At 53.1% G+C, this 13,727-nt stretch overlaps 1 protein-coding gene across 3 annotated transcripts; it reads left to right on the top strand.

Annotated features, from left to right (window-relative positions):
* Window positions 1-13,344, top strand: GGT6 (gamma-glutamyltransferase 6). Of its 3 annotated transcripts, XM_060395329.1 has the most exons (5): window positions 1-9,774; window positions 10,411-10,636; window positions 11,197-11,399; window positions 11,489-11,602; window positions 11,908-13,344. In XM_060395329.1, the coding sequence occupies exons 2-5, from the start codon at window positions 10,503-10,505 to the stop codon at window positions 12,927-12,929; spliced, it is 1,473 nt and encodes a 490-aa protein (XP_060251312.1). In that variant the 5' UTR covers window positions 1-9,774; window positions 10,411-10,502; the 3' UTR covers window positions 12,930-13,344. The 3 variants fall into 3 exon arrangements, with proteins under 3 accessions (XP_060251312.1, XP_027830909.1, XP_012040919.2); XM_027975108.3 differs by having other exon boundaries at window positions 1-10,636; XM_012185529.4 differs by having other exon boundaries at window positions 1-10,636; window positions 11,489-11,606; window positions 12,499-12,643.
* The last annotated feature ends 383 nt before the right edge of the window (window positions 13,345-13,727 follow it).

Here is a 13,727-nt window from a genome sequence, read left to right as displayed (position 1 = left end):
AGATCCCAGGAAACTAGTCTCAAGATTGTCAGTCTGGGAAGGAGGGAGAGAAGTAAAGAGGTAAGCTTTTCCAGCAGGCCTTCCTGAAGGCGCACAGTTACCTAACTGACCTAACAAGACGAGGGTTCTTGACCTTCCCCAATCAATCCCCAGTGGCTCAGCTGGTAAAGAACCCGCCTGCCAATGCAGGAGTAGGTGCAAAGAGACGTGGGTTCAATCCCTGGGTAAGGAAGATCCCCTGGAGAAGGAAATGGCAGCCCACTCCAGGTTTCTTGCCTGGGAAATCCCATCGACAGAGGAGCCTAGCGGCTCACAGTCCATGGAGTCACGAGGAGTTGGATAGGACTGAGCACGCATACACAGCAATCAATAGAAATTGACCCCAGAGGCCAAACAAGAAATTCAGGCAAGGCCTTATTGGGGTCTCTGCTGCAGCAGGGGGAGCGAAGACAAACAAGCTCACTTCCAAAGGTGGAGGGGACAGCAAACTTCCTCATGCAGGGTGAGGGTAGGGGTGTGCCCAGGGTGGGCTGGAGGGGGGGCTCAGGCGTTTTGCCAACCCTTTAGGAGGTGATGTGTGCAGTGGACATGTTCAGTATCCTGCTTTTGCTCCAGGCTCTTCAAAAGTGGCAGTTGGGTTTGGGTTTCCTTTTTCTGGTCTCTTTTTATCTTTTGTCCAGAATTTGTCCCAGCTGCACATGCACGCAGGTATTTTTAGTCCCATACAGTTTCTTTGTATCTTGTTGCTCCAGAAGAGGCGTGTCCAGGTGCAAGCACTGAAGCAAAGGATCCCAGGTCCCAGTCTGTCCCAGCACCGCTGCATGAAGTGTTTCCGGCTTTTATTTTCTCTGATGAATGTCAATAGAGTGTGAGTTTGCTGTTGGTTTTCTGACTAGTTAGTAATCATTTGTAGTATTGTTAATGCTCATGTAACAGTAAAAGAAAAAAAATTACGTTCTTACCACAGATTCAAGTCAGTGGCTAAGGGTTTGTGTTCCGAAGCCACACAGATGTCAACTCAAGGTCTCCAAGTATACCTGCCTCCCAGGGCCCATGGGAGATTGGGTGAGATAATCCTTGGGCAGGGGCTTCATACAGAGCCTGTCCCTGGAGAAGGAGGCAGAGAAGGGATGGAGTCCAGGTAGTCTGGGAGCTCTGGGGCTTGATGGCTGCTTTGGATATACAGAACGGGGTAGGGGGCGGGGGGAAGGAGCCGAGGATGGCTCTCTGGTTTCTGGCGTGAGTAGCAGGGTGAATCCTGGCACCTTCTGCTGAGAGGGAATGTGGGAGGAGGAGGGTGGGGGTGGGAGAGGGAAGGTGATGAGTTCACACATTGAGAGTGAGGACCTTGCGGTCGAGAGAAAAGTCCAGCTGTGGCCGGAAGCTGGGAGACACCTGGAGAAAGGCGGTGGTGGTGGATACCAAGGAAGGCATCAGAGCTGGAAGAGCTCAAAGAAGTGGTCCGGGCCTGAGCCCCCGCAAACCCCAGCACTTCCCAGTTCAGAGAAGAACCAGGCCGACAAGGAGAGCTCTTAGAGAACACCCGAGGGGCCGAAGGGAGCCAGGAAAGCATAGCATCACGGATGCTAAAGTGGGAGAAATAGAATCTTTCAAGGTGGTCAGTGGGTCAACCACTCCAGGGTCAGCTAAGAAAGGAAAAGCATCATCCAGATTTGGCAATTAGGCAACCACCAATAACACTCTGCCAAAGGCAATTTCAACAGGATATTGGAGAAAGAAGTCAAGAAGTGTAGATGCTGAGTTTTCGAAGATGCTTATCTCAGAATGTGCTAAGAAAAGAAAATTGGGATTTCCCTGGTGATCCAGTGGTTGGGACTGCTTGCTTCCCCTGCAGGGGCCATGGGTTCGATTCCTGATCAGGGAACTAAGATCCCATAAGCTGAATGGTGCAACTTTAAAGAAAAAAAAAAGTTTTTAAATCACTGTTAACCACTGTTCTCTGCTGGTATATATTCTGCCTCAAGGACCAAGAAGCTGAGAGGTGGGACAGAAATAAGGAAGCCTCTCCACATGAGCCTACAGTCAACATTGTAAGATGCCATGTTAATCTCTCTCATCTTGGCCCATGTCCTTGAAAAATCAGCGTGTCTTGGAAGTCATAAACCCTGCAGCCGCGAATGCAGACTTTGAAAAGTGTCTAGTCCAACTCAGTCATTGTGCATCCAGGAAAGCTGAAGCCCAGGAAGGAAGGGACAGCGTGCTAGACCCAAATAATGAACTCCCATCCATACCTACGGTTGTGTTTACCTTTACACATAAATTACATCATTACATAATTATCACGGAGCACCAGATACTGGCCTCGTTTGAGCCTCGTTGAGCTGTGGCCTCAGCATGTTCTGAAAATCCCAGAAGCAGCCAATGTCTTTATGAACTATTTATTTCTCATTGCATTCCTTAAATCAGGATTGGCACTGAAGTGGACCATCTCAGTTAGGTACGAAGCCTCATTAATGGAGGGACTTAGTGTCTCTCAAAGTTATTGAGAGAATTAAAATTAAGGAAAGGATGGCGTTACATCAACAAAGAGGTTAGCCCATCAGTTACAAGCCAAATCAAGCAGCACTTGCTTCTCAAGCAGGGCACGCACCCTGTCCTGTCTCAGTCTACCGATACCATAGTAAAATCCTCTGTATTTGAGGCCTTGCGGTCTATTATTTTGTGAGCAGCGTAGGGTGAAACATGCTGGGTCTCTGAGAGCTAAGTCCTTGGCAGAAGTAAATCGCTCTGTCTGAAAATTTCCTTATGTTTCTCAGAACCTTCTGGGGAAATCTCAAAGGTTTAGGTGCTGGGTGGTGTTGTCATTGTTCGTCGCTAAGTCGTGTGTGACTCTTTGCGACCCCATGAACACCAGGCTTTCCTGTCCTTCACTATCTCCAAGAGCTTGCTCAAACTCATGTCCATTGAGTCAATGACACTACCATCCAACCATCTCATCCTTTGTTGCCCCCTTCTCCTGCCCTCAAACTTTCCCAGCGTCAGGGTCTTTTCCAATGAGTCAACTCTTTTCATCAGGTGGCCAAAGTATTGGAGCTTCAGCATCAGCCCTTCCAAGGAATATTCTGGGTTAATTTCCTTTAGAATTGACTGGTTTGATCTCCTTTCTGTCCAAGGGACTCTCAAGATTCTCCTCTAGCACCACAACTCGAAAGCATCAACTCTTCGGCACTCAGCCTTCTTTATGGTCCAACTCTAACAATCCATACATGGCTGCTGGAAAAACCATGGCTTTGATTATATGGTTCATCTGGAACCACCGTATTTACACCACCCAGCCCATTTGGGTGGGTCAGGAGTGAGCCCCGCTCCCCTGAGGAATTTGCACTTGGCACTGGGAGATTTCAGTTCCATCCGGCTGCTCTCTCGAATAGAGGCGACGTAGGCTTTGGAGGGTGAGTGACAGCTGCTGTCTCTCACATGGATGGGAAATAGCCAGTTTACAATGAGAGGGAAAACAGAAGCTGCTGCACCAAGAGAAAGAAGAGAGGGCTCCCCGCAGCGCTCCCACGCTTGGCTCCAGGCAGTCTCAGCTAGTACAGGGTTTTAGTTTCTCTGTGTGTGTGTCTCTCTCAACTGTTAACCCCAGAAAATATAGCCTTGACTATATTACCAGCAGGGTGGGTTGAGGAAAGATCTGCTTGCTCCCCTCCTAGAGTGAGAGAGAGACGGGGGAGGCAGCCACTTGATATTATTAGGCTGTCATATAAAAGGGCTACGGCGGTTCGGACACTAAGTTGTGACCGACTCTTGAGGCCCCATGGACTGTAGCCCGCCAGGTTCCTCTGCCCATGGGATTCTCCAGGCGAGAACGCTGGAGGGGATTGCCATTTCCTTCTCCAGGGGATCGTCCCAACCCAGGGATTGGACCCGGGTCTCCAGCACTGCAGGGGGTCTCCTGCTTTGCGGTAGATTCTTTATGCTATAGATGCCCTTGTGTTGTGTTTTGGCCTCTATGGTGTTGACTTCACAGCAGGCTGGGATCTGTTAGCTCGAAAGCTACCACTCCCATCCAGCCCGGAGCCAGACTCAAATTTATACACACTCAGGTGCTTTAGTTATAACCCTATTTTCAAGCCCCCTAGCACCTGCCTGATTGACGCACCCTGTAAAACTGCACCCAACATCTACCGTTCATAGGTAAGACAAACCCCAGGGCTGCAAAAGGCCCCAGCGCCACCGCTGCTCTCTGGAATTCTCTGATCCAGGGACTCATCTAGACACGCAAACGCCCCCTCATAGTCCCTTCTCCCTGGGGAAGCCCCTTGCCCTCTTCCTTTCCAGGGGGCGGCCCCAGGAGGGCTCCCACCATGGGGAGCCTGCCCTGACTGCAAGCCCGTCCTGGAGTCACTCTCATACAGCTCGTTGTGTGCTACCACCATCTAGTGGTCCTGGGTTTTTTCCTCGATCAACACACATCCACACATCATGGGGGTGGGGAGGAATAATTCTCCAGTAGGAAAAATCTGGGTGCCATTAGGAAGAAGCGGTAGAGAGAGAAGGCAGCCTAACGCTTGACAGACCCACTACCGGAAGTAACATCAAAGATGAATGAGGCTCTCAGCAGCAGAGGACTGGCACCCACAGGCAACTGGAACACTTTACAGAGATTAAAGCAGTTTAATCTAGTTAATTACAGAACTAGATGCTGCCAGGAAGGGGACAACAGAGGTGCTTCCTGACTCAGGCCTTCTGATTAGAAATATTCAGAAAAGACACTGACCACGTAATGACTTCTTACTGGAGCTGAAGTTCCCTAATTCGATTTCTGGCTCTAAGACGAACTTTTCCTCTATGGAAAGGGGCACACAAGTGGGCTAGGCTCACCTATTCTAATATTGCCTCCTCTGGGGGGCCCAGTGGTAAAGAATCCATCTGACAATGCAGGAGACGCAGGACACGCAGGTTTGATCCCTGGGTCGGGAAGATCCCCTGGAGTAGGAAATGGCAACCCACTCCAGTATTCTTGCCCGGAGGATCCCATGGACAGAGGAGCCTGGCGGCTGCAGTCCACGGGTCACAGAGTGGGATGTGACGGGGCACATGCACACCGGGTATTGAGGCTGTTCCCGACTTGCTCAAAAGCCCTTTCTGGTGCTATCTGCAGCTAGAATCACTTGGGCTGATTTTTTTAATTTTTTAAATACCAATACTCTGATTATATCACAGTCATTTTGCAAGGAAAAGCCAATTCTTTCCCCCCTACCACACTTCATTGCCTCCAAGTTTATAATTAGAGTCGAATCTCAGTATGTCCCAGGGTCCATTTATAAGGTCATGCATGGGTGAGTATGCACACTCACGGCAGATCTGAGCCAGAGACGGTGAGCAGGAAAGTCAGCTAGAAGGGATTGGAAAAAAGCTGGCTGTTGGGCCCATATCCTTCATTGCCCCTTTTGTAGGAGCAGCCAGGAGTGCTGGAGGACAACCCACCTTTGGCTGTTTGCAGGCTCCTCACTGCCCGCCCTCAGCAGAAGAGGCACCCAGTGAGCGCCTGATAAATGCACCTATTAGTAGAGGAAGCAGTTCTCAAATCTGACCACCCATTAGACTCTACTAGGGAGCTTTTTTTTTTTTGAAGAATCTCTTAAAATTCTCGTTCATTTAACCAGGTTCCGTCTGCACTGGGTCTTTGTTGCCGCGTGCAGGCTTTCCCTAGTTCCGGCCAGCTGGGGCTGCGCTCTGGTTGCAGTGCTCAGGCTTCTCATTGAGGCGGCTTTTGTCGCAAGAGCTCTAGGCACACAGGCTTCAGGGCTTCAGTAGTTGCGGCTCACGGGCCGGAGAGCATGCAGGCTTCAGTGGTTTTGACACTCAGGGCCTAGTTGCTCCACGGCATGTGGGATCTTCCCCAAACAGGAAGGGAACCGCAGTCCCCGTCATTGCAAGGTGGACATGCAACCACTGGACCACCAGGAAAGCCCACCTGGGGAGCCTGAAAAACTATCCTGATGACGAGCTCACTTCCAGGGATGCTGACTCCATTGATGTGGGACTGGGGACGGGAAGGGATTAGCACATTGGGATACATATTTCTGTTAATCACTGGACATTTTTCTAGTTGCAGAAATCCCTGAACTAGCAGGCTAGATCAGACAGAGGTTCTCAACCTTGGCTGTACATTGAAAACACCTGGAAGGCTTTTAAAAACACCTGGCAAGCTTTTAAAAACTGATGAATCTCCAACCTAAAGATTTTGATTTAATTGGCCTGCCTGGGTATTATTTTTAAGCTTACAGATGATTCTAATGCATAGAACTGTTAGGATGAAGTTGAGAACTATTAGGATAAGAGAATGAAGTCGTCAATATAGGCATTGCAATAACTTTAAATGCAGTATGACTAAAAATATTGAATCCCTGTGTGGTACACCTGAAACTGATATAATATTGTAAGTCATCTGTACTTTAATTTAAAAAATAAATGATGAAGGCATGAGGGAATCTATAGTCCTACACTTCACACTTGGAGGCATCCGGTATGTGTGTGTGTGTGCATGTGTGTATGAATAGTTGAAGAAGTAAAGCTTATCCATATCATTTCAGCATTATAGATTGATGGTGGTCTCAATGGTCCGGCCACTCAAGAAGACTCTTCTCTTGCTCTCCACACATCCTCTGCTTGTCTGGTCTCTGCCTCACCTACACCATACTCACATGACTATCCAGTCCTCTTAATCATAACGTTCTTGCCCCCTGCCCCAGCCACTGATTTCCCTGGTTAACTGGTGAGCCAACCTGACGTCAGTTCCCCCTATAAATGGTAGCCACCTTCTTGCTTGAGTATTGCAGACTGTTGCCATGTTCTGCCTCCCATCTGGTGTCCACGGTGGGGTGCCGCTCCAGGACTTTGCTTTGGACTTATAAGATTCCCTACCCAGTAAATCACTGATGTTTCTGTTGCCGTCTTGGTTCTCTCTTTGGTCTCATGGCTGGGCAATTATGAGGCTTGCAGATTGGCAGACTACAGCCCAACAGAGGCCCATAGAACAGAGAGGAAGGGACTCATGTTTTTGTTTTAATTTTCTGGCCTTGCTGCACCACATCTGGGATCTTAGTTCCCCAACCAGGGGTTGGACCTATGCCCCCTGCATTGGGTGGCGAAGTCTTAACCACTGGATCACCAGAGAAGTCCTAGGAACTGAAGTCTACTGGGTACCAGGCACTGGCCTAAATGCTTTAAACGTTCTTCCTTGTCAAAGCCTCACGACAATCCTGGGAGGACAGACCCACGGAGGATCCTATTTACAGAAATAGAGTCAAGACACCTTGCCTGCAGTCACATAGCAAGTCAGTGGCAGAAACTGGACCAAACCCTGGTTTCCAAAAGCTGGTTCCACTCCCAACTCCCAGGGAAATGATTGGCACCATTTGCCCATTGGCCTGACCACCATTCATCCCCAGAGCCTGTCTGGCATCTACTTGACGCTTAGCTAATAAGCATCTCTGGGGGTGTGGGCAGTGCTGTCCAGGCCCAGAGCTGTGGGAGTGATAAAGACCACCCAGGAAAGGTCCCCCAGACCCAGTCAGTGGAGGTCTTGGTCCCAGAGAGTTTGCCAGGGCATAGTCTAAGGACAGAGGAAGATTGGCTGGACAGGCACCAAAGAGTGTCAGCTGGGTGAAGGGAGCCAGTGCCAGCAGCCCAGAGGCCAGGCTGAGGACGGGGCAGTAGATACTCAGGGTTCCCAGCTGCCTTCCCTTAGGAAGGAAGGACCGACTTTCATTCTGACCTTACAACCTTCCCACATTGTATTAACAGGAAGTGAAATTATTTTATAAAACGAGCTCAGATCGTAATCATGACCCCCTCACTCAACCCTTGGCAAAATAAAAAGTTGGCCACCCTATGATGGTATGTCCATCTGGTTGATGGGTTATTGGTCCAAGAAATCACAAAACCTAGAAACGGAAGGTTTCTCTGGCAGGTTGAGGGTGGAAACCAGCTTGTAGTGGGTGGCAGGGTGGTGGTGGTGGGTAGATAGGCAAGGAAGAGGCGACAGCAGGTGTATATTTTTTGTAGATCGGTGCTCATTTCAGGACTGGCGGTGGCAGCATCACCTGGGAGTTCAGAAGGCAAATTTCTGGTCCCTACCTCAGACCTACAAAATCAGAACTTCTGGGAATGGAGCCGGGCAATCAGGATTTAACAAACCCCTGTCCGTGCATACTAAGTCTCTTCAGTCATGTCTGACTCTGCGACACCATGGACTATAGCCCACCAGGCTCCTCTGTCCATGGGATTCTGCAGACAAGAATCCTGCAGTGAGTAGCTATGCCCTCCTCCAGGGGATCTTCCCAACCCAGGGATCGAACTCTCGTCTCTTACATCTCCTGCATTGGCAGGCAGGTTCTTCACCTCTAGCACTACCTGGGAAGCGTTAACTCCGAACACACCAGTTAGAGAACCACTCCACCTGCTTGTGAAGAGTCTGAGGGAAAGAGGAGTGGCTGGAGAGTCAGATGAGATGAAAAGATGATTTCTGTGGCTGTGATTCTAGTGTAGAAGATAAGCTTTCTCAAAGCTTTTTATTGGAATGCAATATACCTCCAGAAAAGTGCACGTCACATGTATAGCTAGATACACTTTCACCGTCAGGAACCCAGGTAACCAACCTCAGACGGAGAAACAGTATCACCAAGCATTCCAGACGCCCCTCTGCCTCCTCCTGCTGACTGGTAATGGCAGAGGCTGGTTTCACCTGTTCTTGTAATTTACACATGAAAATTGCTTAGTCGTGTCCAACTCTTTTCGACCCCATAGACTATACAGTCCATGGAATTCTCCAGGCCAGAATACTGGAGTGGTTAGCTGGTCCCTTCTCCAGGGGATCTTCCCAACCCAGGGATCAAACCCAGGTCTTCTGCATTGCAGGCGGATTCTTTACCAGCTGAGCCACCAGGGAAGCCCAAAAGACAAGGTGGACAGGCAACCTCCTCCCCCCACCCCCCCCCACACACACACCCCCACCCCGCAAAGGGTCTTTAAACCGCCACGCCAGAAACAAATATGATGTGCTCTTTCTGCTTTGGCTTCTTCCAGTCCTCGTGTGCCCGTAAGATCCATCTATGTGATCGCATACAACTGCAGAGCCCTCATTCTCACCACTGCAGAGTACTCCCCATGTACCACACCACTCACTCTCCTGATAATGGATGTGTGAGCTTTCGAATATGGGACTGTTCCAATTCGTGCACTTACGAACATTCTAGTACGTGACTGTTGGGCACATACCTAGCAAAGGGAATTTCTGGAGACTGGACCCTGTTTAAATGCTGAGAAGGAACCCGTAGAGAAGACGTGAAACTACAGGAGAGAAGGGGTCAGTGAGAGAGCGAGCTCCCGGGGGAGGCAAGAGGCAGGGAGTGGGAGGGCTCGGGGCCGGAACCAGAGGCAGAGATCGGCTTTTCGACGGGAGCCGTGTGAAGGTGGGTTTGTAGTTGGGGGTTGATATGGGGGTGGGGGGTGTCTTTGTGTGTCAGCTTTGATTTGTTATGTGAAGAAGGACAGGTAGTCTGCTGAGAGTGTGTGGCAGATGGTTTGGGGTTTGAGGCCCTCGTAGTCGAGCGTGGTTAGGAGAGAGATGACTGGAAAAGGAATGAGACTGTAGCACTCTCTGGAGTTACAGCTTTGCCAGAAAACAGCTCCTTAACGTGAACCCCAGAGTGAAGGAGTCTGGGACACCTGGTTTCCAGGCAGGGGCTCCCCAAGAGGTCTATGGCGCCACCTGCTGGACAAGATGTTCATGACAGGCCCAGAGAGGTATTGATACCTTCACCACCCAAGTTGCTTCCCCAAATAGGGAAGCCCAGATCCCTGGAGTGGCCTCAGGCTGAGCCTTGACCCCAGACAGAGACCAGACACCCCCCTATACCGGAATCTAGCCACATGCTGAGCCCTGATCAAATTCAATGTACTGCCGTCCTCTTTTTCCCCTGTTCCTAGATTAGAGCCTGAACAGGAGAGATTTAGAGGCTGTAGCCCCTAAAGGGGGGCTTCCCCAGTGGCTCAGCTGGTAAAGAATCTACCTGCAATGCAGGAAGCCTGGGGTCAATCCCTGGGTCAGGAAGATCCCCTGGAGAAGGGAAGAGCTACCCAGTCCAGTATTCTCTGGCCTGGAGAATTCCATGGACTGTATAGTCCATGAGGTCACAGAGTCGGACATGACTGAGTGACTTTCACTTTCTTTCCTCCTAAAGGGAGGGGCCCACAGATGTCCTGGGTCTCAGGGCCTGTGGCCCCAGGACCAGGCTCCTCCTCCCCTGCATCCCCTAAACCAGGTCCCCTGCCACGAGAGCCCCTCAGGCCCTGTGCCTTAATGGGGCGGGTTCACACACAGCCTCCCTGGCCCCGTGCCCTGCCCAGACCTGTTCTAGATTCCACACCACCCTTCCCCAGGGCTCCTCCACCTCCCACCCACCAGCCCGGGCAGAGCCTCCTGAGACTCAGCCTGGAAGACAGGCAGGCAGGAGAGCAGGCACCGTGGAACCATGGAACCCGAAGCAGGGCCTGTGCTCTACCAGAAGCTGCAGGTCTGGGAGCCAAGCTTGGAGTCCGAGGAGGAAGAGGAGGAGATTTCGGAGCAGCTCATTCCGGATGCCTCCAGGCCCCACGACTCCTCTGGGTGAGTCAGGGAGGGGTCTGGGCACTCAGTGACTCAGGCCTAAGGCTGGCAAGTCCCTCCCAGCCCCAGGAACCTTCTGGTTGAAGGCAGGGACCACCCCACCCCCCCACCAGCTTCAGCCCCAAGCCTGGCCAGTGCCAGTCAATCCAAGGTCTGTGGGAACGAAGGGACATTTGTACTAAGTCAGCCCCGCCGGCTGCTCTGCCAAAGGCTCCCAGCCCCCACCCCCTGGTGCAGGAGGCACCTGCTGGGCGGGTTGGTTCTGGCTACACCTGGCCAGGCCCGGCTCCTGGAGCCTGCCAAGCCCCGCTAGGCATCCCTCCGGACTGGCTGGACCCTACCTGTGCAACCCCCTCTTCTCCAGAGACCCTCCCCAAGCTCCTTCCTGTCTCCACGTCTCCATTCACAAGGCTGTGTCTTCTGCCAGGAGACCCTTTCTCCTTGGCAAACTTCTCCTCCTGCAAGCATGACCAAACCTTTTGGGAATTAGTCCCTGGGTTCTCCAGGGGTTCGTGGATGTCCTCCTGCCTGGCCCTGGCTTAGGACATCGCTCTCTGCAGGAACAAGGCTGGCCATCTGCCCGGGGCCTGGGCCCAACTGGTGGCTGCCCTGCTGTTGCTGGCCGTCAGCTTCTCCCTGGCCGTGAGGCAGCTCTGCAGCAGTGGTGCCTCTCCGGGAACCTTGGGCTCTGGGGCCGCTCCAGCCAGCGGGCACTCCCACAGGCCTGGCATGTACCACCACAGCGCCATCATCAGCCCAGCAGGTCAGTGCTAGGAGTAGCTCAGGGGAAGAAGGGGGCAGGGTTACTGGTCCCAGCTCCCCACCTCAAGACAGTCCCCTTTCTCACTGCAGCTGAGTGCTCCCACCTGGGTCGAGAGCTGTTTGTTGCCGGGGGCAACATCGTGGATGCTGGAGTTGGAGCAGCCTTGTGTCTGGCAGTGGTCCATCCTCACGCCACAGGGCTAGGTCAGTAACCCACAACCCCAGACAGCGACCCCAACCCTGGGCCTCAGCAGTGACCTGGAACTCGGGCAGTCAGCAGCCCTGACCTCAGGGCTGGCTGGTGAGCAGGACCTAAGACTTGGGCAGTAGCCCCACCCCTAGGCTGTGACCTTTGATCCCAGATCAGTGTGATCTTGACCCCAGGCCTGGTTATTAATCCCCATCTCCAGGCCTGGTCAGTAACCACTAACCCCAGGCTAAGTCATTGACCTCCACCTGGGACTACCGAGTGCCCCTGACCCCTGTGTGGCCCCTTTGTCTCCTCCCAGGTGCCATGTACTGGGGCCTCTTCCACAATAGCTCCTCGGGCAACTCCACTGCCTTGACATCGGGCCCAGCCCAGACCCTGGCCCCCGGCCTGGGGCTGCCCGCGGCTCTGCCCGCCCTGCACATGCTGCACACTCACTTCGGCCGCCTGCCCTGGCCACACCTGCTGGTGGGCCCCATCTCACTGGCTCAAAAGGGCTTTCTGGTGGACACATCCCTGGCCAGCGCCCTGGCAGCCCAGGACAGCAAGGGCCTCTGTCCACTACTTTGCCATGCTAACGGGACACCCCTGGGCCCCGGGACACGAGTCACCAACACCAAGCTGGCAGCTGTGCTCCACAAGGCCTCACTGGCCCCCACTCCAGACCTCTCCGGGGATGCCCTGCTGAGTCTGCTGGCCGAAGACCTGGGGTTGGAGGGCCCCTCAGTCGGGCCCAGGCCCACCTTGGAGCCAGCCCTGCAGCTACCTGTGCCCCAGGGCATCCTGTTCACCACCCCCAGCCCCTCAGCTGGCCCAGAACTGCTGGAGCTGCTGGAAGCATCTCTACAGTCCACAGGGCCCAGCCCTGCACCCTGCCCAGCACTCCTGCAAGCTGCTGCAGCCCCCAGGAGCAGTGTCCTGGCCACCGTGGACAGCGGCGGCTCCGTCCTCCTTCTCACCTCCTCGCTCAACAGCTCCTTTGGCTCTGGACACCTGTCCCCAAGCACCGGGGTTCTACTCAGCAACCTGGTGGCTGAGTCTGCAGCTGGCGCCTGGGCCTGTCCCCTCATCTTTCGTGGCATCTCAGATGACACAGAGGTCGATGTGTTGGGGCTGGTGGCTTCAGGGACCCCTGCAGCTGCCACAGTCATGACTCACGCTCTGCTCAGCCACCTGGCCAGGCCCCAAACCCCAGACCAGCAAGGACCAACAGAGAGCCCCAGAGCTTGTGGCCAGGGGACCCTGCTCCAGGTGGCAGCCCACACAGAGCACGCCCATGTCTCCAGTGTCCCCAGTGGCTGCTGCCCCTTCCAGGGGTTTTAAGGTGGGGCAGTGTCTGGCAAGGGTGGACAGGAGTAGGGGGTCTCAGGGGTCTGCCCCATGGAGGCAGGGGCAGAGAGCCCAGCAGCAATGGTGTGCATAAAGAGCGTGCGTCCATTATGTGCCCAACGCTGGCTCACTTCTGGCCTGATCTGTTGTCTGGACTTGAGTTCGGCTCTTTCTTTAGCTAAAGAATCTGAGGATAATGAGGAAAGAACACCAGGAACCTGGGGACAGCCTTGAGTTCCGATCCAGCTCTGGGAAGCACAGATGGAAGAAAGCCATACCCCTGCCGAGGCTCTGGGCAGAGCAGGCAGATCCTGGGGCCATGCCGGAACCTCCGTGCTCCCCTCCAGGCCACACTCCACTGATCTCCCTCGGCCAGGCTGGAAACAAAATAAAGATCAAGTCTCCTGGATGCCATGTGCTACTCTTGCTTCTTGGTTAATTTCACATCAGCCTTTGAGGCGTCTGGGCTCCGGCCACAGGGAACACAGGAGACTGCCACCCAGGGATGCAGAGCCAGGCTAGTGTCTTTCTGCTCCTCCCTGCTCTACTCCCCTGCCTCCCAGGGCAGCACACATACAAGGTAAACCAGTTCTCACTTTCTGAAACTGATAGAGCAAGGAAGGGGTTTGAGATGGTGAGGAGGAGGTGTCCCAAGGGGGAACAAAGGGGGCTGGAGCTGGATGTGCGGTTTCAAGGCCGGGTTGGCCCTCACCTCCCCACCTCCAAGAGGGCTGGGTTCTCTCTGAACTATAATCCTCCACAGGTTAGTTCTCAAACCAAGAAACAGGTGGC

This window comes from Ovis aries, chromosome 11 (genome assembly GCF_016772045.2).
Source record: "Ovis aries strain OAR_USU_Benz2616 breed Rambouillet chromosome 11, ARS-UI_Ramb_v3.0, whole genome shotgun sequence".
In the NCBI taxonomy this organism is placed as follows: domain Eukaryota; kingdom Metazoa; phylum Chordata; class Mammalia; order Artiodactyla; family Bovidae; genus Ovis; species Ovis aries.
The sequence above is the reverse complement of the archived record's forward strand: the minus strand, read 5'-3'. Positions and strand labels throughout refer to the sequence as shown.

Coding starts and splice junctions, on each gene's coding strand:
- GGT6 (XM_060395329.1), top strand. CDS start 10,503: ATGGAACCCGAAGCAGGGCCTGTGCTCTACCAGAAGCTGCAGGTCTGG. Junction 10,637..11,196: donor AGGCCCCACGACTCCTCTGG/GTGAGTCAGGGA, acceptor CGCTCTCTGCAG/GAACAAGGCTGGCCATCTGC. Junction 11,400..11,488: donor CGCCATCATCAGCCCAGCAG/GTCAGTGCTAGG, acceptor TTCTCACTGCAG/CTGAGTGCTCCCACCTGGGT.